Below are 25,679 nucleotides of genomic sequence, written 5' to 3' on the forward strand. Positions count from 1 at the left end.
GGTGTCTCAAGCTCCACTTGTTCAAAATTTTTGCAGTATTACCTGTTTTAGCCAATGACCCTGCCAACTATCGAGCTGTGCGAGCCAGACCCAACTGTCATCTCACCACAGTCCTCTTCAGCCCCTTGTCTGCTGATCACCAAGTCTCCATCTCCATCACTACTACTCTGGAGCAAATGTCTACCATCTGTCACTTGGCCTATTACAACAGCCTTTCAGCGGATTTCCATGAACCGTTTGGATTTTCTACCAAATCCATTTTCCCCTCTGAATTGCAGATCTGATTGGGTCGCCCACTCCCAAAAACTTTTTAAAAAATTAAGAGCTCTCCCTAGGATTCCCAAACCCTCCTGAAGATAAAGGTCACTTGGAAATTTGTTAAAAACAGTTTCTACGGGCCCAATACAGATCTATGGAATGAGAATTTCAGGATGGATGCCTAGCAATCTGTTTACTAATTAAGCACCCCAGTAATTCTCATTATCAGGCAAGTTTAAAGCTCTAAAATCCCCCACATGACATACAGCATATCCACAGTCCTGTGTCTGCTTGCCTTTCGGGTTTCACCTCCCACTGCACAAGCTTTTCCCCTGAGCTCTAGCCTTCCTTGTCTTCTTTCATTCATTAAATGCAACATGTTGTCTTGTACCCCATGGCCATTGAGCATGGGATATTTTTTACTCCTGCTTGACAAGTCTGAGCTCTGACACAGAAAAGCCACGGCTTAGATTTCTCGCGAAGTCTGTTTGGGCTGCAATAACAAAATACTATGGCCTGGGTGATTTATAAACAACAGAAATTTATTTCTCACAATTCTGGAAGCTGGAAAGTCCAAGATCCTGCGGCTAGAAGATTCGGTGTCTGGTAGGGCCCAGATTTCTGGTCCCCAGACGGCACCTTCTTACTGTGTCCTCACATGGTGGCACGGGCAAAGACACTGTCTAGGGTCCCTAAAAGGGAGGCGCTAATCCCCTCCACCTTCATGACCTAATCACCTCCCAAAGGCTCCACCTCCTAATACCATCACACTGAGCATGAGGTTTCAAGGATCTTTAGGGAAACACAAACATTCAGATCATAGCACTGCCCAGTTCTTTATCAGATCAGGTGCCCTCAAGCCCTATAAGCTCCCTATCAGAGGGCCATAGAAAGGGTTTCACTGACAACCAATAAATACATCCTACATTTACATTAACTCTGTCTTTTCCCAGAAAACAGAACCCCAAAGTCATTTTCTTGTCAATCATTCTCTTAAAGCCAATTCACTTTGTGCCATTCAAAATGCTGCTTTATTTAAATTTAGCCTGAACATCACACTTCTATCAAACCAAGAGCATTTGCTTTTTTTTTTTTTTTTTTTTTTTTTTGAGAGAGAGAGAGAGAGAGAGAGAGAGAGATTGCTTTAATGCTTTCGGTTTGTTCTTGTTTGAGCAAAAAATAAATTCAGTATTGTTTTCCAAATTTTAACCGTTTGACTATGCTCCCCACCTCCCACCTTCTCTTCGGAGTCTCCCCCTGTGGCTTTGCCCAGTCACTCCCTCCTTACCCTTCACCTCGGCTTGCTGTCGCTTCCCCAGAGAAGGATTCCAGGGCCCCTGAAAGGCCCCCTCTTTCCGGTGCTCTTCCTGGTGGGAGTTTTACAATCCTTTGTGGGTTGATCTGTCTCGAAGCTGCCCTGCACTAGACTGTAGGCTCCTGGAAAGCAGAATCCTGCCCGTTCTCACTCCCTCCTGCTGGTCCGGCACCAGGCCCGGGGTGCTCCCGCGGCTGAGAAGCCTCCGTATTCCCTAAATGAATGAGCAAATGAATGAATGAACGAATGAAGTTCTTGCTTTGTTTAAAAATATTCAGTGATTCACTACTGCCTGTGGCTAAAGGATGAACCCCTTCCTCCTCCAGAAGGGACATAAAGATCCTTGATGTACTTCCAACCGACTTGCAGCCTCACCTCCTCCATTCTCGCCCCCAGCACAGCCATCACTATCTTCTCCTTCTCTTCTTGAATGTCATCCTCCATCTTCTCACATTCAAGACTCTTCTCATTCATGACTTAGAGAAAATACGGAGGAACACATCAGAACACACCTCTGGGGGGGATCCCTGGGTGGCGCAGCGGTTTGGCGCCTGCCTTTGGCCCAGGGCGCGATCCTGGAGACCCGGGATCGAATCCCACATCGGGCTCCCGGTGCATGGAGCCTGCTTCTCCCTCTGCCTGTGTCTCTGCCTCATTCTCTTTCTCTCTCTGTGACAATCACAAATAAATAAAAATTAAAAAAAAAAAAAAAAAAGAACACACCTCTGGGGATGCAATCAGTGAAATCTGGACTCCGAGGAAATCTTATAGAATGAATGACCCTATTTCTCAAAAACATAAGTTGCAGGAATAGAGTGGCTGGCAGGTGGGGGGAGAAGTGATGGGGAGGAAACATGTAGATTAAGAGACTTAAAAAACACATCAGCTGGGGGTGCCTGGGTGGCTCAGTTGGTTAAGCCTCCAAGTCTTGATTGCAGTTCAGGTCATCATCTCAGGGTCATGGGATCAAGGCTCCAGTCATGATCTCAGGGTTGTGGGATCGAGCCCCACATCAGGCTCTGTGCTGAGCATGGAGCCTGCTTGAGATTCTCTCTCTCTAAAAAAACAAAACAAAACAATCCATCAGTCAATCACAGTTGAGTGCTCCTTGTTTGGATCCCAATTCAAACCCAACTGTGAAAAATAAAAATTTATTACATTTCTGAGACCAGTGGCAGTTTTATTAACATTGCCCGTTTTGGTATCAAGAAACCATGAAGTTTCTTTAGGTGATATCCGTATTGTGGTTTTATTTTTTAAAAAATACCTCTATCTTTTAAGAAAACATAGTGAAATATTTATGGATTAAATGACATAATGTCTGGGAGTTGCTTCAAAATGATAGGAGGAGGGGGAGCTTGACGAGGGTGTGGATGAAGTGCAGTGGGTGTGAGTTGATGAATGCCGAGTAGCTGGGCTTGGCCCAAGAGTGTGAGGGTGGAAGCGGCCAGGCCTTCCTCCCAAGGCTCAGGAGGCCTCTGGCCCCCTCCCCCCACCGAGCCCTGGGTCAGTCTGCATCAGAGCCTGGAGCCCACCCCTCCCTCTGCTCCCCTTTCCCCCACCCCACCAGTGAGTCAGTGCCCCTTCCGGGTGATGAAGAAAATTCTTCTCTTCTGTCCCCACCCCCACCCCTACATCATGAGTGTGGGTGTAAGAGCCTGCAGCCCACGGCTCCCCATGACCTGCTCCAGACCCTGCACTGTTCCCAGTGGGCAGGGAGTGGAAAATCGGTATCAGAAACCCACTGTTTCCGGTACTCATAAATGCTTTTGAGATCTTCCAATTGCTGGCCTATGAGGTTGTCATTAATGAAATGAAAACATCAACATTTCTTGTTTTCTTTAAATTTTTTAAAAATTTATTTTGAGAGAGAAAGGGGGTGGGGACAGGAGCAGAGGGAGAGAGAATCTCAAGCAGTCTCCATGATAAGTGTGGAGCTGGATGTGAGGCTCCATCTCACCACCTTGAGATCATGATGTGAGCCAAAATCAAGAGTTGAACGCTCAACCCACTGAGCCCCCCAGGAACCCCTGAAAGCATCGACATTTCAGACCCACAAGAGACTCTGGAGAGGAAGCACCATCCCCTGCCTCCTAATAGGTACAATCAGTAAGAGAACTTTGCTAAAATGAGGTCTACCGTGGGTGTCACCATCCTTCGGGTCTATTGATAAACAAGTTCGTCACTTGGACAAGACACGTAGGGACATCATCCTACAGATATGCTCAAAAAAAAAGTTTTTAAATCCTCATACAAGCTGATCGCTGTCTGGAAACAGGTACTCCCCAGGGAATGGAAGGCCTGGGGAGCAGTATGTATGTATGCATGTATAAATAAATAAATAAATAAATAAATAAATAAATAAATATTATATATATTATATATTATATATAGTAAGCCTTCCAGCACTTTCTTCTTTAATAGCCAAGGGACTCTCTGGGGCCATTTTGGGCCCATTTTCCTTAAGTAATCTATAGCCAGAAAGAGGCTGCCTGGCTTATCTCCCTTGGTAGCTGCAGGAGACTCAGGGCAGAGAGAGAAAGGGCTCCTCTTTTATGTCTGTCTGCTCTCCTCTCTTTCCGATGCTGCCCTCCCCACACGCAGATCCTCCAAACCTCTACAGCACAGAATTAGTTATGATAATACCTGACATTTACTTGGTGCTCAGTGGCTCTCAGGCCTGTACTGGGAACTTCTGGTGGGTCGTCTGGGGAACAGGTTGAAGGTGCCACCAGCAATGCCAAGAGATATCATCCCCAAACAGACATGGAAGCTGAAACTCAGGAGACTGAGTTGCCCAAAGCTTGTAGGAACATCAAATTCCAGGTTTGAATCCAGGTATCTGTGACCCCAGAGCCCGTCCTCTGGAGACACAGATAAAATCACCTTGCAGAGACAGTGCCTGTTTTCTCGACTAAGGGTGCTGCTCTCTGGGGACCTTGAGGCAGTCGCTGCCCCGGGCCTGTGCTCTGCTGGGTCAGCAGAGACCCCGTGAATAGAGGTCCTGGATGCCTGGCTCCTGTGATTTTTCTGAAATATGCTAAATGCACAAAAAGTTCTGGGACCCATTCCAGTGTGTGTGGGTGTGGTTTCCATTCTCAGGACACCAGCTGGGTGTCCTACGATGTAGCTCAATTTTGACGTTCTCCACCCAGAGATAGCATCAGATTCCAGTTTGAGAGCTCCATCCTACAGGGCTGCCCCCAGCCCCACACTTCAGATACCAATCACAAATCCAGCTTATCACCTGTGCTTCTGGTGAACGCCCCTCCTAGGGTCTGTTCTATTTTCTAGAGCAGGCTTCAGATACCAGTCACAAGGCCTGGTGGCTATCTGTGCTTTTGACCAACAGGCTATAAATCAGAGGTTCTCGTGACTTTGTCCTTTCCCGGGGGTCGAGTAATTTGCTAGAACAGCTCACAGAACTCAGGGAACCTTTTACTCACCAGATTACCGATTCACTACAGAGGATATTGGGGATTTCTAATCAATAGCCAGACGAAGAGATACTTAGGGTGAGGTCCTGAACAAAGGAGCTCTGTCCTCATGGAGTTTGGGATCCAGCACGGGAGCACATGGAGATGTTCTGGTTCCCAATCCGGAAGCACTCTGAGTCTCCTCCTTTGGGGTTTTTATAGAGACTTGATTAAATCATAAACCAATTAATCTCCAGCCCCTCGTCCCTCCCCAGAGGCCAAAGGAGTGGGGCTGAAAGTCTCAACTCTATTCCTGGCTGGTTCTCCTGGTGACCAGCCCCTATCCTTCTGTGCTTTCTGAAAGTCACCTTGTTAACATAAACCCAGTTGTGGTGAAAAGGAGCTTGTTATGAATAACAAGATACCCATTTTGCCTTTTTTGTTGTTGTTGTTGTTTAAGATTTTATTTATTTATTTATTTATGATTTTATTTATTTGAGAGAGAGAGGGAGCATGAAGGGGAAGGGGCAGAGAGAGAGGGAGAAGCAGACACCCCCTCCCTGCCCCCAGCAGGGAGCTATGTGGGCTCTATCTCATGACCTGAGCCAAAGGCAGAGGCTTAACCGACTGAGCCACCCAAGTGCCCTGATACCCATTTTGCCTTTATGACTGTTTTCAGGAAACCGAGGACAAGAGCTCAAATGTTGAAACCAAAGATGCTTCCATTGCTCTTATTGCTCAGGAAATTCCAAGGATTTGGGGAGCTGGGAGCCAAGAACAGTGGATAAGGACCAAATCATATGAGAAATATATCTTGATCATTTGTGGGACCAAATACATATTTTCTATAAATCGCAATATCCCACGCATTTTCTGGGAGTTAGAGCAGTTGAGGGACAGCAGCAGGGAGCTGGCACAATGCAATGCAAGACAGCATGGACTCATCACACCTGGTTCAAATCCCAGGGCAGCTAGTTCCTGGTTGTGTGCCCTTGGGCAAGTGACCCAAACACCCTGGCTCACCTCATCATTTCCTCATCTGCAGAGGAGGGTGTTTTTTTTACCTAACACACAGGACTGAGAGGTTTAATTTAATTACTATTGCATGTGAAGTGCACCTTAAATGTCTGTTCCCTTCTCATCAGCATATGCTTTCTCCCCAGCCCCAGGGAAAAGTCACAGCAGTTACCGATAAAGACTTGAACGAACTTCAGGGCCTCTAGGAGAGGTACTACTAGCTTCACCTCCACTTTCCCTCCAGATATCAGAGGACGACAGCACAGCCTAAATAATGTCCTGGTTACTCTGAGTACAAAGTGTTGGAGGTTGGACAGGTGCGGAGAGCCAGCATGGGCTCCCAGAATCTCCAAGCCAGGATCCTGGAGAGAAGGGTGCTGGGCCACGAGAGGGCGCAGCTGTCAGAGCAGCCGGCCCTGTCGCCTGGTCAGTTCCCTCAGTTATGTGCTTGTAATTTAATTTATTTTTTAAAAGTTTTTATTTATTTATTCATGAGAGATATAGAGACACAGGCAGAGGAAGAAGTGGGCTCCATGCAGGGAGCCTGATGTGGGACTTGATCCTGAGACCCTGGGATCATAACCTGAGCCAAAGACAGACACTCAACCACTGAGCCATGCAGGCGTCCCTCAGTTATGTGCCTTTTAAAGGTAGGAGAGATGGCCACCTTCTTGGTGCTATTTCCATGTCATACACAGGCTGAATGTCGTTCCAAAATATCTTTCCCTGAGGTCTGGATGCACTTTCTGACCTAGTTCTTTAGAGGCAAATTTCCAAAGTATCATTTAGGCGTACCCATCATTCCCTGAAAATAGCTTGACTGAGAGGAGGAAGGACTAGGAGAGTGATGGGAAGAGGGGCAGGGTGGGAGAGCGGAAGATTCACAGAAGGAATAGGTCACTGGAAAGGGAGGAGCAGAGGGCATTGAAGACAAGCCTCAGTACTAGTCCAACTCTTCCTCTACTGTGATGAGAGAAACACAGAGGACTTAGGATTCCCATTATCCTACCCGTGGTTGGGCAGGGCGGGTCCTTCCAGGACAGGGGCTCAGTCTCTGAGTTTTAATATCTCCATCTTATCCCCAAAAGAAAAGCCCTCCCCTTGGATCTTAAGTAATAGCTCTTTCCTGTTTCTCTGTTCCAAACTATGAGCAAGTTGAACAGGGAGACGACACTGCCCCCATTGTATCAGAAACTGAGCTTCCGAGAGCCCAGTGACCTTCTCAAGATCACTCAGCTGGTAGATAACAGAATCGGCATAGACCCAGGTTTGTGTGACTCAGCCTGAGTGGTATGGTTGCACAGGTTACGCACTATCCCATTGCAGGAAGGGACATGCACTCAGGCGGCTCCTTAGGTGTGTATATGTATAGTCATAATTTTCCAGAAAATGACAATCAAGTGTCTTGAGGGAAGGCGCCCTTTTTCTAATTCATAAAAGGTGCCATTAGAGCCCTCAGCAGCCCCAGCGTGGCTTCAGTCACTCCTCTACACAGAAGCAGAGGCCGTGGGCTGTTTGAGAAGCCTGAAGGTCGCCTCGACGGCTGCCCTGCTCTGCTGGCCTCCTCGTGCACTTTTTAAAAAATATATTTATTTATTAGAGAGAGAGAGAGAGAGCGCGCACTAGCAGGGGGCGCAGAAGAGGGACCGAGGGAGGAGCAGACTTCTCTCCCTGTAGGCTCCTGACCTGGGCCGAAGGCAGATGCTTACCCGACGCAGCGTCCGGCCGCCCCTCCCCGTGCACTTTTGCTCAGGCTAATTCCAAAGTCTGCTGAGAACCTTCTGGACCCCGGTCAGGACGCGGGGTCGAGACAGACGCAGGAGGTCAGAGGAAGATGCCCTTCAGCGAAGGAGAATTTGCTAACAATAGTAATAACAATAACAATAATAGAAAGCACGCCGGCCACTGTCTAGTGAACGGAGAGGCGCAGAGGCCCCGGGGGCTCACGAGGACACGGACTCCGAGCCGGCCTACGGCCCGCACCGGGGCTCTGCCGCTTACTAGCCGGCCGAGCCTCAGTTTCCTCATCTGCAGACAGTGGCTGAAGAGCGGGCGCCCTTTGCCAAAGATCGCGGGGCGCGTGGGACGAAGCACGTGGAGGCGCGGCGCGGAGCGGGCAGGCGAGCGGCCGGCGACGCGCGCACCCGCGGGAGCCCGGAGCCCCGCCCCGCCCCCTCCACCCCCGCCCCGCCCCTCCGCCCCTCCGCCCCTCCGCCCCTCCCCCTCCGCCCCTCCGCCCCTCCCCCTCCACCCCCCGCCCCGCCCCGCCCCGCCCCGCCCCGCGCCCTGCGGAGGGAAGGCGGGAGGCCGGCCGCGCGGAGGGTGCTGCGGGCGCGGGGCCCACGGCTCCGCCCAGACCGCGTTCCCGGGCGCCGTTGCAGCAAGCGGCCGCCCCAGGGGAGGGGGTGACGTCGGCCTCCGCACAGAGGGCAAGCAGCGGCCCCTGGAGCTTAGGGGTCCTCGGCCCTGACCCAAACCCGCCGGGAGAACAGCGTCGACCTGCGGAGTGCGGACCCCACGCCCACGATGCTCCGCCCTTCTCCGGCCACGGAGAACCACGTTCTCTGCCTCCCACCGACGGTCAAGTGTCCGCTGTCGGTGAAACAGGCCCAGGCTAGCTCGTTACCTCGGAAGCAGGGGAGAACCCCAGACCCACGGGGGCTTTGGGAGCCTTCTGGTTGCGAGGAGGGACTGGGGGGGTTATCATGTAGGTGCTGTTTTTATTTCTGAAGCTGCATCTAACGCCCAAACACACCCAGGGTGGGGGCAGAGGAGAGGGACACGTTGAAATTCATCCCCGCATCTTCCCCGCCCCACACAAGTCCCCTCTGGCACCAGCACACCTTGGCCGGGGCTATTTTTTCTTTCTCTCTCTCTCTCTCTCTCTCTTTCTTTCTTGTTTTCTTAAGATTTTATTTATTCATGAGAGACATACAGAGAGAGGCAGAGACACAGGCAGAAGGAGAGGCGGGCTCCTTGCAGGGAGTCGATGGGGGGGGGACTGGATCCCAGGACCCTGGGGTCCCGCCCTGAGCCGAAGGCCGACACTCAACCACTGGGCCACCCAGGTGCCCCCAGCCAGGGCTTTTTTTTTTTTTTTTTTTTTAATTTTTATTTATTTATGATAGTCACACAGAGAGAGAGAGAGAGAGAGGCAGAGACACAGGCAGAGGGAGAAGCAGGCTCCATGCACCGGGAGCCCGACGTGGGATTCGATCCCGGGTCTCCAGGATCGCGCCTTGGGCCACAGGCAGGCGCTAAACCGCTGCGCCACCCAGGGATCCCCAGCCAAGGCTTCCTGAGGCAGGCGGGTGGGTGTGTTCCCTGACGAGGTCAGGCAACCCTGGCCACACCGCAGGCTGTGAGCCCTAGAGGACAGCCTGGCCTCCCGGAGGCAGCAGGGAAGGATGCAGCCTCTACCTGGAGGCCACGTGCAGCCTCTCCTGCTTCCCAGGAAAGGGGCTGAGGCCAAGTGGCTTGAATTTCAAGGGATTTGAAAATTATCCTATGTCATGAATCTTCAGCATTATTAAAGAAGAAGAAGAATAGGGCTTTGAAACCACAAACATCCAAGGTCTCCTGTTTTTCTTTTAACAGTCCTGTAGGTAGGTGCGCTTTGCTGTTAGCCACCTGGAATCCTGGGGAAAGATGAAAGATAAAAAACAAGCTGACCAATAAATGCCAGAAAGACACAAAATCCACATTTGGATCTCCTGAGTGATGCTAAGGAAGTTCAAAGGATGGGGAAATGGGACCAACATAGTTGTCTGGTTTTGAAGCATTTGGAAGGTTTTATGGAAGCCTGAGGGGCGAGGCCATAACTGCATTCTCTAACCATCCTTATCGTGGGCACAGGAGGCAAGCTGCTGAGGCCGGGCCAGAACTTTCCCGTGCATGTATCACCGAGGACTCTGAGTGGTGGGTTCCACTGGTGGCCAGACCAGCTCAGGTCTTGGGCAGGAGGAGAGATGTTTTGACTTACAGTCAAATCGCCAAAATACCAGGAGGACTGGAGTGTGCCTGGGCAGGGGACTGTGAGCATTGACTCAGCGGGGTGCTCCCAGTGGCTCATCCCTCTCCATTCTCCCCCAGCCCCTGCTCCTCAGTTCTGGGCAGCTGTCCTCTAGAGCCGGGCTCCAGGGCCAGAGAAGGGCCACAGCCTGGTGGGAGCCGACAGGTCTGCACAGAGGGGATGCAGGATGCCAGGGGGACCTCGTCACTGAACGGTCCTGCCCAGAAGCCTGTGTCATCTGAGGGGAGGAGGAGGAGCTGCAGAGGGGGGCCTGCCTGGGTGGCTCTGCCCCAGAAGGAGATATGGCCTGAGACCCTGAGACTAGAGTCCCAGAGAGGGGGCGGGGAGCTGGGCCCTCCAGGCAGCGGAACAGTGGATGTCCTCCACAGGGTATGAGCCAAAGGGAAGGGCCACCCTGGAGCTCTGGGGTCTTGGCTCCCTCTGCAGTCTTCCAAAAGTACCTGTGGAAGCTTTTCTGAAGCCTGCCAAGCCCTCTGGGGGCTCCAGGTCTCCCTTCATTCTGGTTGTGCTGCCAATTCCTCACTGTCACTTCCCGCATGGTCTGGGGAGAAGCTTGTCCACGTAGCTTTGTCAGCAGCAGAATGATACCCCACACAGGACACTCCTCTCAGGTGATGAGAGACTCTGGACAGGGGCCCAGCTGGCAAAAAACGGGCTTAATTCCAAGTCTGAGGTAGGTCCCTCCCTGTGTACGAGCTCCCTTTCTCCTTGAAGCAGAAGTGGGTTTGACTAAGAATGAAGGTCTTAGGTGGTAAGATGGCAAGATGCTGACAAGGCTGCTTCCTTGTTTGTAGCTTCTTGGCTAACCTAAATGCAGAGCCTCCCAGCCTCATGGGGACACAGCTGTGAGGGCCCTGACTCTGGGCATCGAAGGAGCTCCTGGGTTTGGGGCCAGTGTCCATGATGCTGCACAGTGTCTGCAAGCTCCTCCCTCCACACCCTCACCTCACTCCCCATTTCACTGGTTTGTTTGGTCATTGGTTCATTTTTCCCTTGCAAGTGGCTGGGCAGATTAACCCACCACCACCCCCTTCCAAGACAAGTAGCAACAAGCTGCTTCTTGGCCCTCTGCAGAAAGCAATGCCAATCCCGGGAGCCTCGATGCCCGAGTCAACTCCCAAGAGCCGCCAGCACCAGCTTCTGCCAATAACAGTAGCTGACATCCCTCCATCGGGCGCTGCTTCTGTGCCAAGGTCTGCCCTGAAACCGCCCAGGCTAGTCTCCCGCTCCTGCTGGGCACTCGTGTCACCGATGAGGACACAGAGGCCCTGCAAGCTTCAGTGACTGGCTCAAGCCCACACAGCTGGTAAATGTGGAGCTGGCTCCCAGCTTGGCCAGTGCAACTCAAGGAGGCCTTCTGAAGCCAGCGTTGCCCCCCACCCCGAGAGTGGGGCCATCAATTCATCAATTCCCGTTATCATGGTGGACGAGGAACGGATGCATGGCAGAGAGGTGGAGGCCACGGGGTGACGTCCTCTCTGTGACATTATTTCATTCCTTGAGGTCTGACAGCAATAATAAATAATAATAATAATACCTGTCCCATAGGGTTATTGTGAAATTAATGCACATAAAGTGCTTCACACAGAGCCTGGCACTCAGCAAGTGGCAACTGTTAGCTCTGACTCCCTGGTATTTGCCTCAACTGCCACAGGAAATGCTTGTCACAGGTCACCTGTGAGAAGATACAGCGAGAATTCAACTGGTCTTCAAGATCTGTTGATTCGGCCTCCTATCCAGCTCAGAAATCACACACACCCCTTTTTAGTGGTGACAGCATTCTGGGGCAGAACAATGACCTTTGAATTCATCCTTGCTTTCCTTCCCATGGGGGAGCCAGGAGCAGGGACAGGGATGGGGCACGGGGCCACCAGGCTTGCACACGGAATCCCCCATCTCTTGTTGGTGTGTGACTTCAGGCAGACCACTTAACCTCTCGCAGCCTCCTATGATTCCCTGTATAGGACGTGCGTAGGATAATACCTACCTCTTGTGTAGAGGGGAGAATAAAATGAGAAAAATGTGTTTAAACTTTGGGTGCTGGGCCTGGCCTGTGTCAGCACGGCAGACTTTCTTTATTTCCCAAAGTGATCACACAATAGCAAGACTTCTGATCCCTCATGCTCTTCCAGAACGCTGCCGTTTCCACCAGAAGAGATTAAAGGCACCCTGCCCTTCCCGCTCCGCCGGAGGCCCCGCAGGTCCTGGAAACCGCCTCGATGAAGAGCTGTGGTGGCAGAGGCTCCGTGAGGCTTCTGAGGCCGGCGCAGAAAGGGCAATCCATCTTCTGCCTGGCTCACTACTCCTCCACTTGTGCCTTTGATGCCCTGGGCCACCGTGTCGGAAGTCCAGCTACCCTGCAGCTGCCCTCCAGAGAGACCCTGTGCAGACACCACGGGTGTGTGTCTCCTTTGAGCCCCGAACAGGCCAAGCAGAGATGAACCAGCCCCACCAAGCACTGCCCAAATTGCAGTTTTGAGCACAGTAAACGGTTTTCTTAAGCTGCTAAGTTTTGGGGTAACTGTTATGGCCATAAAGACTAAACACCTGGTGCCCATATGTCCCTTCCTACTAGTGTGGACTCTGCAGTCCTTTCTCCTTCTGTAACATAGCACTGACTGGATCCCATTCCTGCAGAGCAGAGCCCTGTGTCGTGAGCATGCCCAGCCTCTGCACCTGCTGCTCCTGTTGCCCCCAGCCTCGGGCCTGTCTCCTCTCCCTCATCCAAGTTCAACTCACAACTCATCTGCTTCCCCACTGCCCTCTCCTCCAGACCACGAGCAGCCTGTCCAACCTGCCGGTGGTTGACACTGTATTGTGGTCCCCCCTGGTCTTCTCACCTAGATTGTGAGCTGGGGGTGGGGGTGGCAGGTGTACATCTTATTCGCCTTTGCCGCCTTCATTTAATGCGACGAAGGTGTACCGAACCGCTGTGTGGACATGTGTCACATTCAAGCATGTTTCTCAGTGTGAGTTACTCGAATTTGCCATCAGCTCCATTATCCCTGGGGATGGCCACCTGCCATGCAGCAGGCCACAGCTGTCCTCCTCTCAACCCTGCTGTAAAGCCATGGTTTTGGAGGCTGGCAGATGAGTCCCCAAGCATTTCCCATTGTGATCTCACAGCACTGGCTCCAGCCCTCCTGGCTCTGCCACCGGGAGACATTCCAGCTCCCGAGTTTGGAGTGACGCCTTTGTGAGATTGCTTGGCTCTTTAGACATCAAGTCGGACACAAAGCCCTCCTTAGGTGATTGCCTGACCAACCCACACCAAGCCCATCACTTCTCAGTTCCCTGATCCCCAGGTGGGGAAGGGTGCAGAGCTCTGGAGAGACTGATGCCCACACGGCATAAGCACAGATGGGCCGCTCTGCCCAACATGTGCTAAGCGGGCTGCAGGAGAGCCTGGCTCTAAGCTGGCTCTGTTGGCATTTCACCATGACCTTGGGAAGGTGCCCCCACTTTCCTGCCTGGTTTCTCCCAGCTGGATAAAAAGAAATCCTGATAGCTGTCTCTAGCCAGTGCTACCGGCCAAAAAAAGACATCCATAGGCTCTTTAGAAGGAAGGCCTTATGCACAGGAGGAGGGATGCTACACTTGCAGGCATTTGTGACACAATGTAGACGAAATGTGATGTAGACACTTCGCATTGATCGGCCACTCATTGGATGCCCAGCATTGTTGGACAGATGTGGGTGGTGGTGTTTTTGGTTTGGTCATTTCCAGAAGTCCTGACACCATGGACTTTCCTCTTGCCCTCCCAACACTGCCCCTTGGTCAGGACCGTACTGTGTTGGGAGGGCAAGGGAAGGCCGAGGGGGACAGACACACAGACAACTGGAGAAGGGGCCGGCTTTGCATTTCTGTGTGTTACTTCTGTTTGGCAGCATCAGTGGCACATGCCTGGGAAGGTGTAACATGCGCAGAGTAGCAGTGAGAGGGAAGAAACGGGGAAGGGGGTTTTATTTGTCAGGATATAAACTGTTGACATCTAAAGAACACAACTTTTAAAAAATAAGTAAAGATACTTATGGCTACCGCCCCCGACTACTTCCCTTCCAAGTAAAATGAGATGGAGAAGACAAATAGATGGGAGAGAAAGGAGGGCAGAGACTACCACTGGCTCTGGCCAGACCCCTCTCAGGGGGTCTCAGCAGGACAGGACAGCAGATGGCCCCTGCTGGTGGTGGTGGCACCCTCAGAGCTCACACGACGGGGACCAGATTTGGTCTGGGCTCTCTAAATGTGTCCCACCTGAGAGGCTGCCACATGCCAACTCTGGTGGTGTCTCAGTCTGCTCCCACCTTGGGGCTGGGACTATGAGCATGGCTGGGCATCACCAGCCAAATTGTCTCCATGGACCAAGGGTGGCAGGGTCTTAATGTGTGTGTTCAGGGATCCTGGTGTATACACCCCCACAAGGATGGACAAAGAACAAATGGTTTTTCTGTACTTATCTCCTGACCTTAGACTTAGACATGCAGGAGACAGTGGGAAAATCGTGACTTTTCATCACCCGACTAAGGGTGGCACTCACGTGGGTTAAGTCTGGACTGTGAGTCATTTGCTTCCTTGCCCTGATCTCCCAGCGCCCACTGTGCTGAGGAGCGCAGCGATGACCGTTAAATGCTTGGCACACAGTAGGTGGCCAGTTCTCAGGGCAGGGCTCTCCAGAGCAACTTGTACCCTCTGGCTTCTCCTCCCCAGGATCTGCAATGTGCTGGGTCCATTATTAACTTTCCGAGTACACTGACAAGTGAATCATGCATTGGGGTTCTGTTTACAGGCTCTCCTAAAAGCTAAATATTTGTAAAAGTCTGATTGACACTCTGCAAAATTAAAGTGCCAGGGACAAGGGAGGGATCGATGCCATCAACGTCCCTGAACAAAGTCAGACTGCGGCTAGCTCTGACTTGATTATGCCAGGAAAATGTGTTCTTCTCCTGGTCAGAAGGTAGAATATTGGATGGAAAATCAGTCCCTCAGTCAGAGTCTGAGGTTTTCTGGATAGAAAACAGGCCAGGCCAGGCTGAGCCTGAGCCATGAAGCTGGGGCCATGGCACGGTCAAGTCCCTGGGACTCCAATGTCATCATGACATTACTCACCAATTTGTGCTTGGATAGGCAAGTGGAAAGGCTCTGATGCACTGAGGAACGAGAGGCCACACTTGGTCAAGCCTGACATATAGTGCAAGTTCTGGCCTCTTAGACGAGCAACTGGACCTCTCTCCATCGTCCCCATGCTCAGCTCTCCCTTAACTGCTGGGGGAATGGCGTGGGGAAGCTGGGTGACAGCAAAGGGGCACACCCCAGATTTCAATAAATCCCCCCTCTTCCATACAAAGGAACGCTACCCAGCCCCCAAAGATAATAAGACAGACGTATGTAAGTCCGTAGAGAAATCTGCCTACGATCTCTTGTTGAATGAAAGCAGAAAGTGGGACGAATTAGCACGACCTTCTTTTGAAAATTAATATCCATTCATACAGATCTATAAACTTCTCTATATGGGGCACTTCGGTGGCTCAACAGTTGAGTATCTGCCTTCAGCCAGGGCGTGATCCTGGGGTCCCGGGATCGAGTCCCGCATCGGGCTCCCCACAGCGAGCCTGCTTTTCCCTCTGCCTATGTCTCTCTGCCTCTCCCTCCGTGTATCTCATGAGTAAATAAATAAAACCTTAAAAAAATAAAACCCTCTCTATATGGTAGTATACAACTGTTAACGGTTTCCGGGGTTAGAGAGGGAGTGGCTTCATTTTGTACACTTCTGTATCATTTGTTTTTGTAACAAACATGTATTACTTGCATCATTTTTAAGTAAGGTTTCCCTTCAGTTTCCTCTTCCAGGTTCCCTGAAAACAATCCCTGAACACATGCAATAAACAGCTTGGGATAATTCACATTTGGCTCAATTTTACCGAGCATCTACTGTGGAGAGCAGCCAGCGTCGCTGACGACGCCCGGGCCGCAGGCGAGCCGGTCATCTGCCCTCTGGCCTCCTCCTCGCGGGCTCCTTACAACCCTCCTCTCACCAAGTCCTTAGGCCGGAGTCAGTCAGCAAATACTCGAGCACCTACTAGGTGTCACGACCCGGGCCAGACCCTGATTCCCAGCAGTGAAGAAACAGACATGGTACCTGCTCCAAGTCATCCTACAGATGAGAAGTTTGGAGAACTTTCCTAAGGCCACTGGCTTGTGATGGAAGGGGGGCAATTGTTTTGGCCCCTGGTGATCTGGCCCGGCTCCCTGAGGGGACACAGCATTGCAGCCTCACCTGAAAGAAGGAGTAAGACGGGGGCAGACAACAAGCTACTCCCCGCCAAAGGACCTGGGGGGCGGGAAGGGAAGGGAAATGCAGAGAGCAGATTGGGGCCACGGGGGGTGCCGGGGGGGGGGGGTGTCCAGAGGGGCCTGAGGGCGGGGTGGGAGGGGAAGTGGGGAGAAACCAGCCTGGGGATGGGGGCTGCGGGCCTTGTGTAGGCCATGAAAGCCTTAGCAGCTTGATCCTGGGGCCCCAGGGGACAGGGGGGTGGTGAGGTGATCAGCGGAGCTTCAGAAAGCTGGAAGGGAACAGCGTGGCGCGGCTCTGGTTCCCAGCCCGAGCACCCACAAGCTCTGAATTTGGGGCAAGAGACTTCACTTCCCTGCCTCTCGGGTTCTCCCAGTGTGACATGGGACGTGTCAAGAGTTCCGGCCTCAGAGCAACTGGAAGAACTCAATGTCCTGATACAGAGGTCCGCAGGGGGCGGGCTGCAGGGTGAGGAGGAGCGTGGGCCACGTCCAGGACGGAGTGGCTGCGGGGCGGCAGGAGGGGCTTCCGGCCGTCTGAGACAGGTCTCGAACAAGCTGTGAGGATGGATGGATGGGGGCCAGCGAACAGGACAGGAAGGGCCGCCAACAGGGGGAGGGGGAGGGGAGCGGGAGGGGCCCAGGGTAACAGGATAACCGGGGCGAGCCCGGGCTGGGGATCCAGGCACACAGATCACTCAGCACAGTCGAGGACTGCACTGACGGCAACACCGAAGCGCTTCTGTTTACACTCAACATCTCTGGACCATGAACTCCGAGGTCTCGGGACATGGCTAAGGAGAAACAAGACCCGAGAGCAGGCCGTGTGGGGTGTCTAAGGCAGGGTCCCCTCTCCCCGTGCTGCCCACCAGGCTCACCCTGTGTGAAGTCAGGTCACTCTAGTGAGTCTGTGTCTCACAAACAGACCAGAGGCTTGGATCCAGCCTCTCATCCGGTGTAGGCCTCTGCGGGAAATGCCAGGTTTCCAAAAAGAGCCTCAAAAGTGTGTTTTTTTTTTCCAATGAGCCATTTGCCTACCAATTCTCTCTAGAACTATTATAAACAAACAAACAAACAAAAATAAACCAATTAAAAATAAAAACTCCCGAAAGCCGAAGGCTGCAGTATGGTACATGGAGAGAACGGCGGGGGGGGGGGGGGGGGGGGGGAGGAATAGGCCTGTTTCTGAAACTTAGGTGACAGCACGGTCACACCCAGCCTGGTGCTGTGGCAGCCACGACGTTCAAGAGCCAGCTTGGTGGCTGTTAGGTCCGCTCTCACTCCACAGTCAGAGGGCTGAGGCCAAGCAGGATGGGAAGCTGTGTTCTTGGGGGTGCACATTCTTTTACTCCAAGTTACCTGACCCCCCCCAGTCTGTGAGCCTGATGCTCTGTCTGCACATGGAGACCTGGACAGAAATCCACACCGGATGGGGAGGGCCTCATCTGGGTGCCATAAGGGAAGAGTCTGGAAGGCGAAATGTCGTCTGGTCAACAGAGCTCAGGCCACCTGGACATGGTACCGGATGTCCCCTCCTTGCTGGATAAAAGGATGACAGAAACAATCAAACAGCAACATAGTTTGATGACAGACAGCTCCTTTTATTCCATCATCACATTTTTTTTTTTTTAAGAAGGGGATTTCACGGCTCCTGATTCATCTCTCATTTGGACCTAACTCCTGATTATGATGAGCCTAGAAATCTAAAAGGCACTGTTACCTGTGTCATGTGCGAAGGCCCCAGCCCAGGATCTCAGGACAGAGATGGCATCCTTCAGGGTACAATCCAGGGAGCAGCCACACAAGACTGGGGGTGAAGGGGCTTCTCCCTTGTGGTGCATAAAGGGCTGAGAGAGGTCAGAGGTCAGGAGGTGCCTCACCCTCACACGAGCTGCAAGCACCAGGTCAGGGTGAGGGGATGCCTCGGAAGGGGCCCCGTCTGAGCCATCGTCAGGCCGTCTTCCCAGAGTGGTCCTGACAGGTGGAGGCTGGGGAGATGCATAGTTCGTCCTATAGGCTGCACGGTTTACACCCCCACGGTGCAGAGATCTGGGGTTCCTGTAGAGAACCCCTCTGAGTGGAAGCCAGGGCAGGGTAGAACCCAAGCAGGTGGGAGCTTGAGCTCTCCCGCCTCCCAGCATCTACCTCCTTTTACTGCGGGCTCTGGGTCAGGTGGACCTGCGTTCAAATCCCGCTCTGCCATCTTCTGCACGTTACTTAAAGTTGTTTCTGTCTCAGTTTCTTTATTTTTTAAGACTTATTTATTCGAGAGAGACACAGAAAGGCAGAGACATAGGCAGAGGGAGCAACAGGCTCCTTGCAGGGAGTCTGATGCGGGACTTGATCCCAGGACCCTGAGATCACACCCTGAGCCAAAGGCAGATGCTCAACCACTGAGCCCGTTTCCTTGTCTTTAAAGTGGGGATGATAAGGTTGTGAGGACCGAGGAGGTGATGTGTGTAAGGCACCCCAGCCATTCCTAGGGGACTAGAGGCTCATCCCCTGCCATCTCTGGGCTCACTTCGAGGCAGCTCCTCCCATGCTAGGGCCTCCCCTCACAGGGTCCTCGGGGCCTCTCATATTTATATTCTGTTCTCCTGCTGTAGCTGCCCAGGCTCCTGCCAAGGGTTCACCAGTTGACCACATGACTCCTTTCTCCCACAACTCCTCCCTCTTCCTGTGACCCCAAGACACGAACCGGGCAGATCCACCTCCCATGTCCATCATGAGGCGCAGAGACACACCTGACTCCAGCCCAGGCTGAGCCGTGTGAGTCCATTCCCGGAGTCACAGTGGTCCCTGCCAGGCTCTGAAGCAGGAACCTCAGAAGAGGACACTCTGTGTGATTAAAGGAACACCATCTCCCCAGCCCAGCCTCCCTGCATTTCCCCTTTCCTTATTTGTCTAGAAGAGCTGGGAGTGGGTGGATGACCAGTTCCAGGGCTCCGGATGACTCACTTCCTTCTGAGAATCAAGAACGGGTGTTGGTGGAAGCACCCCGAGGCCCACCGGGGGTGGGGGGTCAGGGGTACTAGATGGTTCTGGAAGCAAAACAGCAAGCGAGACTGCCTCCAGGCAGCGAGATGATATTTTTTTTAAAAGAATTTATTTATTTATTCATGAGAGACACTCAGAGAGAGAGAGGCAGAGACACAGGCAGAGGGAGAAGCAGGCTCCATGCAAGGAGCCCGACATGGGACTCGATCCCGGGACTCCAGGATCAGGCCCTGGGCTGAAGGTGGCACTAAACCACTGAGCCACGCTGGCTGCCCAAGGTGACATTAAACTTATCACATATACACGTTTTTTGGGAAAGAAAAGAACAAGCATGAGAGAAAGAAGGGCCATTTTATCCCTTTATTATATACAATATTAAGGCACAAGTTTAAGCAGCAAATAGGAAAATCTTTGGCTGACCAACAGTATTAACATCTGCCGTGGGGGACCCGCTGCATTCCTGGACACCCCCTGCCCCTGTACACATACACACCTGGGCTGTGCAGCTCTGCAGCCCGCCCCCCTTCAATACACACCAGCAGACGAAGATGCCAGAATGTCACACCAGAGGCTGCTGGAGGGAACACCGCACGCTGCCACCATGCACAGCAATGACTCACATGGCGGGTGGAGTGAGTGGTGGCCCGAGGGCCATCCGAGTTTTGGCTGAGGTCGGTGCCCGCGCCTGCCCTGGGTTCACAGAATTTCACACAGACTCTGTCAGTGCCCTGTGGAGGAGGCGGCTCCAGGGTCCCTCCAGGGAAAACACCTTAATGCAAAGAAAACCACAGCAGATACACTTGCTTACATTCTGTTTTGTAATAAATACTCGCAGGTGTCTACAGGGGACCGGAATCCTAGGTAAAATCACATGTAAACACACAACTGGGCATTGACGTTTAGGGAGCTGATACGAGAAAATGCTGTGTATGTACCCCATTACTTTGAGAAGAGTATTTTAATTCTGTGAAGAAGCAAGCTTTTATGACAAAGAAACACCTTGGTCATCGCGTTACATGACAATTACATGCACTTAAGTATTACAGGGCTTTACAGAGCACCCACTGGAGGTCTATACTAAGGATTACACATTCCGTCTGTGCGTACGCACAGAGGTGAACACATACAAGGCATGGCAAGAGAGGAGATTTTTAAAAGCGAACCCACCTGAAGTTACATGTACTGATGACCACAGTCCTTGGAAGTGGTCACTTCAAGAGGCTCTAGGAGTCCAAAGACTCATTCCAAGGAACATTTTTGGGATTTTCTTTTTTTAAAGCTAAAATGGTGTGACTTTCATCACCCATCTTTATTTGTTCAACTGGGATGATTTCCAAACTTAAATCCACCCTCAAAGGATGAAGATTTCTCATCTGTAAGGATAATCAAACAAATGTCCCAGGTGCCAAAGGCCATTCTAACAGAGGTGTTCACAACTGTTTCTCCTGGGGCAGTGGGGCAGCAATCAGCATAGAGTCTCCCAAAGGGTCAGCGCTTGAGGAAGAGGTGAGATGAAATGCTTGGATCTTCCCCATATTAAGAAAGAAAACCTGACACGCAACCTTGGAGTCATACCCATACGTATGCACGGAGATGCACACGTCTTTATATATCATTATTAAACAAGAAAAGGATATACTACTTAAAAGGAAGAGAGAAAAATCTGCTCATTAGTTCCAGAAGAAATGCTTTACTGAAATGCTGACCTTAAATGCTCCCAAGTTGGTCAGCTTCTGGAAGCTTCTTTTTTTTTTTCTTTTTTTTCTGGAAGCTTCTTAATTACTCTGCCCATCTCCCACCAAGCCACACATCAGAGGCAAGCTGATTAAACAGTCCTCACATTGAAGGAAGACATTTTAAACACATCAATTAATTAGCAAAAAAGAAGAAAAGCAAAACCACATTTCTAAAGCCTCTACTATGGCTGCCCCAGGCTCAGGGGTGGGAAGGAGACGACTGTAGGCTGGGTTCTCTGTGGCTACGTGATGGCTTTACTGTTTGAGAGTATCCATGGGCTCCCACTCCCCACAGCTACGGGACTGCTCTGCTCAGGGGTGCAAGTTCATTCTCAGCACACAGAAGCATACCCTTTGACTCAAGCACAGGCTGGAACACGACTTTGGTTCTGGAAAATCAGCTCCGAGCATCATGCATGAGCTCCCTGCTTCGAGACCTTTTAAAGCCCTGATCTATTTTTCACTGTGTCCCGGGCATTCAGCCTCACCTGACATCTGTGCTCGCAGTGGTCTCTGCCAGTCAGAAGGCTGCCCGGGAGCAGGTCTGTCTTCCCATCAGGAGGACACAGGGGCCTGAGGGTGACCCCGGGGGAGAGAGAGAGTGATGGCCAGCTCCTCTGCAGTGGCCAATCCCACAGCCTGTTCCCTGAGCAACACATCACTGCAGTCTCTGTTCCGAGACCAGGATTCCCACAGAGCAACTCTCTCGCGACTGGACCCCAGGCTGGTGCAGCCACATCCAAGAGCCAGCCCTGCAGAACAGGACAGAACAGGGCCCTACCACTCTCTATCCACAGGCCTGCCTGGAATGGGCTGGATTCCACACCCTCACTGGCTGCTGAGCTCCGGCAGGTGGAAGATAAGCCAAGAGAAGAAACTGCTAAGAAAAGGTTCTGCAATGAGTGGCTAGAATCCAGTAGCATCTATTCCATAAGATACCCTGGTCAGCACACAGAAACCACCAGAAGGCCCATCCCGGGAGAAGCCCGATTACCCTGGCAGGTGTTCACACAAAGCCAAAGCCTTTACCCTTCACTCCAAGACGGCTCGTGAGGTCCGTAATCAGAGCCCACGGGCAAGTCCTGAAGTCCAGGCCTCTGGATAACACACAAGTGTTTTTGAGATGGATTCTGTGGCCCTGTGATGATGGAACACTAAGACTTCCGTCTGTTCCTCGTGTTTATGGGCAATTCTAAGAGTCTGGGGCTGTGGTCTTCTTCCTCAGTTTCTGAGAGGTGTGGCAGCTATGTGTGTGTACCTTTGTGTTTGTGTGTGTGCGTGTGCCTGTGCACACACCATAGACGAGGCCAACGTGGGCCAAGACATGGCCTCAAACATGGTTCTGACCCATGTTGGTGGTGCTGCAGCCTGTGACAGGCGCACAGCTCCCCTCGCAGGACCCTCGTCCAGATGCCACTGCTGTGAGGCTTTGGGGAGGGACCGAAGCTCCTTGAGCCCATTTCTTCCACTGTGAAAGAAAGCTGAACTAGGCCTTGCTCTGCAGATGGCTCAAGGACTCATTAAAAGATGCTCACCACCTTGCTTGCCTACAGCCAGCACGAAAAAAGAGCTGGGATTTATTTTTCTGAAAATCAAATGAGATAAATGATTATAAATTGCCTAGAACTGCAGAGCAGATGCTCGGTATTTGCAATCCCTTGCTCCTACGTGTCAGCCAGCAAGGCTTCGAGAAAGCTACGAACATGAAAAGCATCAGGGGGCCCTGGCATGGCAGGAAATCTCCCAGAAAAGAACACACCTAAAAGCTAGAGGTCCCTTTTCTTATGGGAGAGTCTAAGCAAGTTAGAAGAAAGAAGACTGCCAAAGAGCACAGCACAACCAAAAACTGGTGACGTCTGTGTTTGCACTCTGACCATACACTTGGCGATGGGGGCAACCAAGGGCCGTACACGAGCCTGGAACCTGGTGCCAAAGGTGTGCTGGAGCAGAAAGATGAGGCTCGGGGGACAGCAGAAAGACGGGGCTGTGGCTCTCACCATTACCCATTCCTAGGGGAGACAGCTCAGTTTGCCGTGGCCCAGGTGTGGGTTGCAGGGACAGGCAGAGGAGACTTGCCCTCCTATGTCCAGACCTTGCTTTCATTCCTGGTCCATTTCCAACATTAATTAAGAGGTCAAAATACCCTTAAGGGAAAGAGCTGCCGTCATCTACCCCTCACCAAAGTGATGGGAACAGGGACTGGGATGGGGCCTCCTGTGCCCTATCCCCACCCTCTGCGTCCACATGCACACAGCCCCAGGCATTAGGCAGGCTGCTGATGCCTGCAGAACTGCTCCGGCTTCCCGGCCTGACAGGACTAGAGGAGGCTAAAGGCACAAAGCACAAAGTTCAGTGCCCACCGCAGAGGAGCTCAGGAAGAGGCGGCTCCTGCTATGTCCCACTCACTGTGCCCCCTCTGGCCAAGGCCACGGATTTCCTCCCTCCCCCTCTCCAGTCTACACCTCAGTCCTTCTCCCACCACGACAATCTGGGGAGACTACAACTCCACCTGCCTCACACCTCACAGGCCAACTCTAAGGTAAGTCACCCAAGCAAAATTCCCTGCAGAGCATTGTGCTCAATGCTCCTAAATGTCACAGGAGAAAGTCTCTGACCCAGGCCCCTTTTCTTTGTTACCTTAACGAAGCCCAGGGAAGGGGACCTGGGATAAGAGGATCCAGTTGACCTGGAGGGAGGAAAACCGCAGGAGCCTACAAGAACATGTGGCAGCCCGATTAGCTTCTCTTTCCTGATCTAGTCCCTCTTAAATCTGTAAAGCAAGCCCACGTCTGAGGAGTTAGACATGCCGGCACGCACAGGGGTAAGAGGCCCACTACCCCGACTCACTCCTGGATCTTCAACGTGGTCCTTCTGTCTGACTCCGGTCAACTTGGCCCAAACCAAAACCTCGAAAAACGTGACTTCACTGTACAAATCCTGGCCTGCTAAGTCACAAAGCAAGTTCACGACGGAAAAACACTGATGTGTTAACACAGAGACCTACGTGCTCGTCCACAGTGCGAGGGGCTGGGGAGAGTGGTGATGATGGTCATGAGCCACAGATTCGAGAACGTCGTACAAGCTGTCTGGTGACTCTCTGGAGGCCACCAAGTCAAGTGTCATTCACTGCCTGGAGGGCAATCCTGAAAGTCTCAGCCCAACAGAGCACCGAGGTGGAGCTGCCAAGCTCTGCGTGAGAGAGCAGATATGAGAGAGAAGAGCCAGAGCCCCGATCTGAATGCAGGATGTCGCAGTGACCACGGAATCTTCCGCCTCATCCAAACTTACCTAGTCCCCAGCCAGGAGATTAGCAGCTGCAGCCCAGTGACTCCAAGGGGGAGGAAGCGGCCAGGCAGCCAGCACACAGCTCTGTCCCACTGGTCACTATTAAACAGAGATCAGACTCTGCTCTCATAAATCCCAGACCTAAGGAATTCCACCGTGTGGTATGGACAAGGAGAAGTGAAAGAAAAGAAGAGTGAAATTAAAGAGAATGAAGCATAGGAAGTGATGAAACTCAGAGCAGTTAGGGAGTTTGAGCACCAAGATCATAACGCTCCCATCCTCTTCCATATTTACTGCCACAGCCACAGAAGTTAAGAAGCCTCATCATTTCCTGAAAATCCAAACCAAGCAGGGAATTGGGTGCGAACCGCCTTCTAAATTCCCATCACCTACAGACACGTGTTCTCACTGCCACCCCCACCCCCCGCCATGTTCACAGGAAACTCCAATGGCACGGTGACATTTATGTTGGTGCCAAGATGGGCTCTTGGAGATTTCTGGAAGATTCTTCTAAAAAACGACAACAACATGCTAAGAGGCAAGGAGAATGGGGGTATTTCAAGGAAGATCCATGTTCAGGTTTATGTGTTTATAACTAGAAAGCCGCTGTACATAGACCCTCCCTCCCCAAGAGATATATTTTCTATACAGTAAAAATCCCACTTCCGGTGACTTCTTGGTTTCCAAACCTACATGCAGCTTCTCTCTTCTCAACATACGCGATAGGAATCCACAGCATTCCCCTCATCTTCAGTCATGTAGGTTTTTAAATGTTTACAGAAGTGTTCTCACTAATCTAAGGTCTTTGTCAGTTCAAAGCGCTCCTGATTTCTCATCCACAACTTTCTTGATCTCTCTTCTCCATCTCGGCCATGTTCCAGGTTGGTCAAGTCCCCTCACAGAATGCAGCAGGGACGCCAGCACTAGATGAGAACTTCCATCATCTCTCCGTCAGGGAACTCAGGTTTGTGGAGCACGCTGCTCACGCGGCTTTTGTGCTCAGGGGACTTCCCGTGGCCCAGAGGGTTCTCTGCCAAACAGAACGGGATGTCAGCAGCCTGGCCCCACAGTGAGGTGCGGGCCTGGCCGGCTCTGTCTAAAGCAGAACCATTCCCAACACTGGCGCTCAGCACCAGCGTCTGCAGGGAAGGCCCACCGCGTGGACAAGGGAAGTGATGGGCCGTGGGATTCAAACACAAATGACAGAACCAGGGCGGGGATGGCAAGGGTGACCCTGGAGATGTGTGCGGGAGGCCCTCGAGGCCACTCCCCCTCTGGGCACAATTGCGGCACCTACAAGCCAGATGCTTTTCAGCTCTTCCCTGTCTTGGGCA

At 52.0% G+C, this 25,679-nt stretch overlaps 1 protein-coding gene and 2 long non-coding RNA genes across 15 annotated transcripts in view; all 3 read right to left on the reverse strand.

The window, feature by feature from the left end:
* The window catches only part of LOC112641995 (uncharacterized), a 32,300-nt gene extending 24,140 nt beyond the window's left edge, over window positions 1-8,160 (reverse strand). For all 3 annotated transcript variants that reach the window (XR_007404572.1, XR_007404571.1, XR_003124973.3), the window contains exons 1-4: window positions 7,716-8,160; window positions 2,297-2,630; window positions 1,949-2,085; window positions 1,547-1,787 (exon numbers count right to left, since the gene is read on the reverse strand). This is a non-coding gene — a long non-coding RNA (uncharacterized LOC112641995). The remainder of the gene's footprint in view (window positions 1-1,546; window positions 1,788-1,948; window positions 2,086-2,296; window positions 2,631-7,715) is intronic.
* Window positions 8,161-9,285: 1,125 nt separating this feature from the next.
* Window positions 9,286-16,388, reverse strand: LOC125753242 (uncharacterized). Its single transcript, XR_007404575.1, has 3 exons — window positions 16,176-16,388; window positions 10,480-12,420; window positions 9,286-9,644 (listed from the first exon to the last, which is right to left on the reverse strand). It is a non-coding gene; the product is annotated as an uncharacterized LOC125753242 (long non-coding RNA).
* Window positions 16,389-19,669: 3,281 nt separating this feature from the next.
* The window catches only part of AMOTL1 (angiomotin like 1), a 170,081-nt gene continuing 164,071 nt past the window's right edge, over window positions 19,670-25,679 (reverse strand). For all 11 annotated transcript variants that reach the window (XM_035703702.2, XM_049098818.1, XM_035703700.2 and 8 more), the window contains one exon: window positions 19,670-25,375. In XM_035703702.2, coding sequence (XP_035559595.1) covers window positions 25,269-25,375 — 107 coding nt within the window. In that variant the 3' untranslated portion in view covers window positions 19,670-25,268. The remainder of the gene's footprint in view (window positions 25,376-25,679) is intronic.

This window comes from Canis lupus, chromosome 21, assembly GCF_003254725.2.
Source record: "Canis lupus dingo isolate Sandy chromosome 21, ASM325472v2, whole genome shotgun sequence".
Classification (NCBI taxonomy): domain Eukaryota; kingdom Metazoa; phylum Chordata; class Mammalia; order Carnivora; family Canidae; genus Canis; species Canis lupus.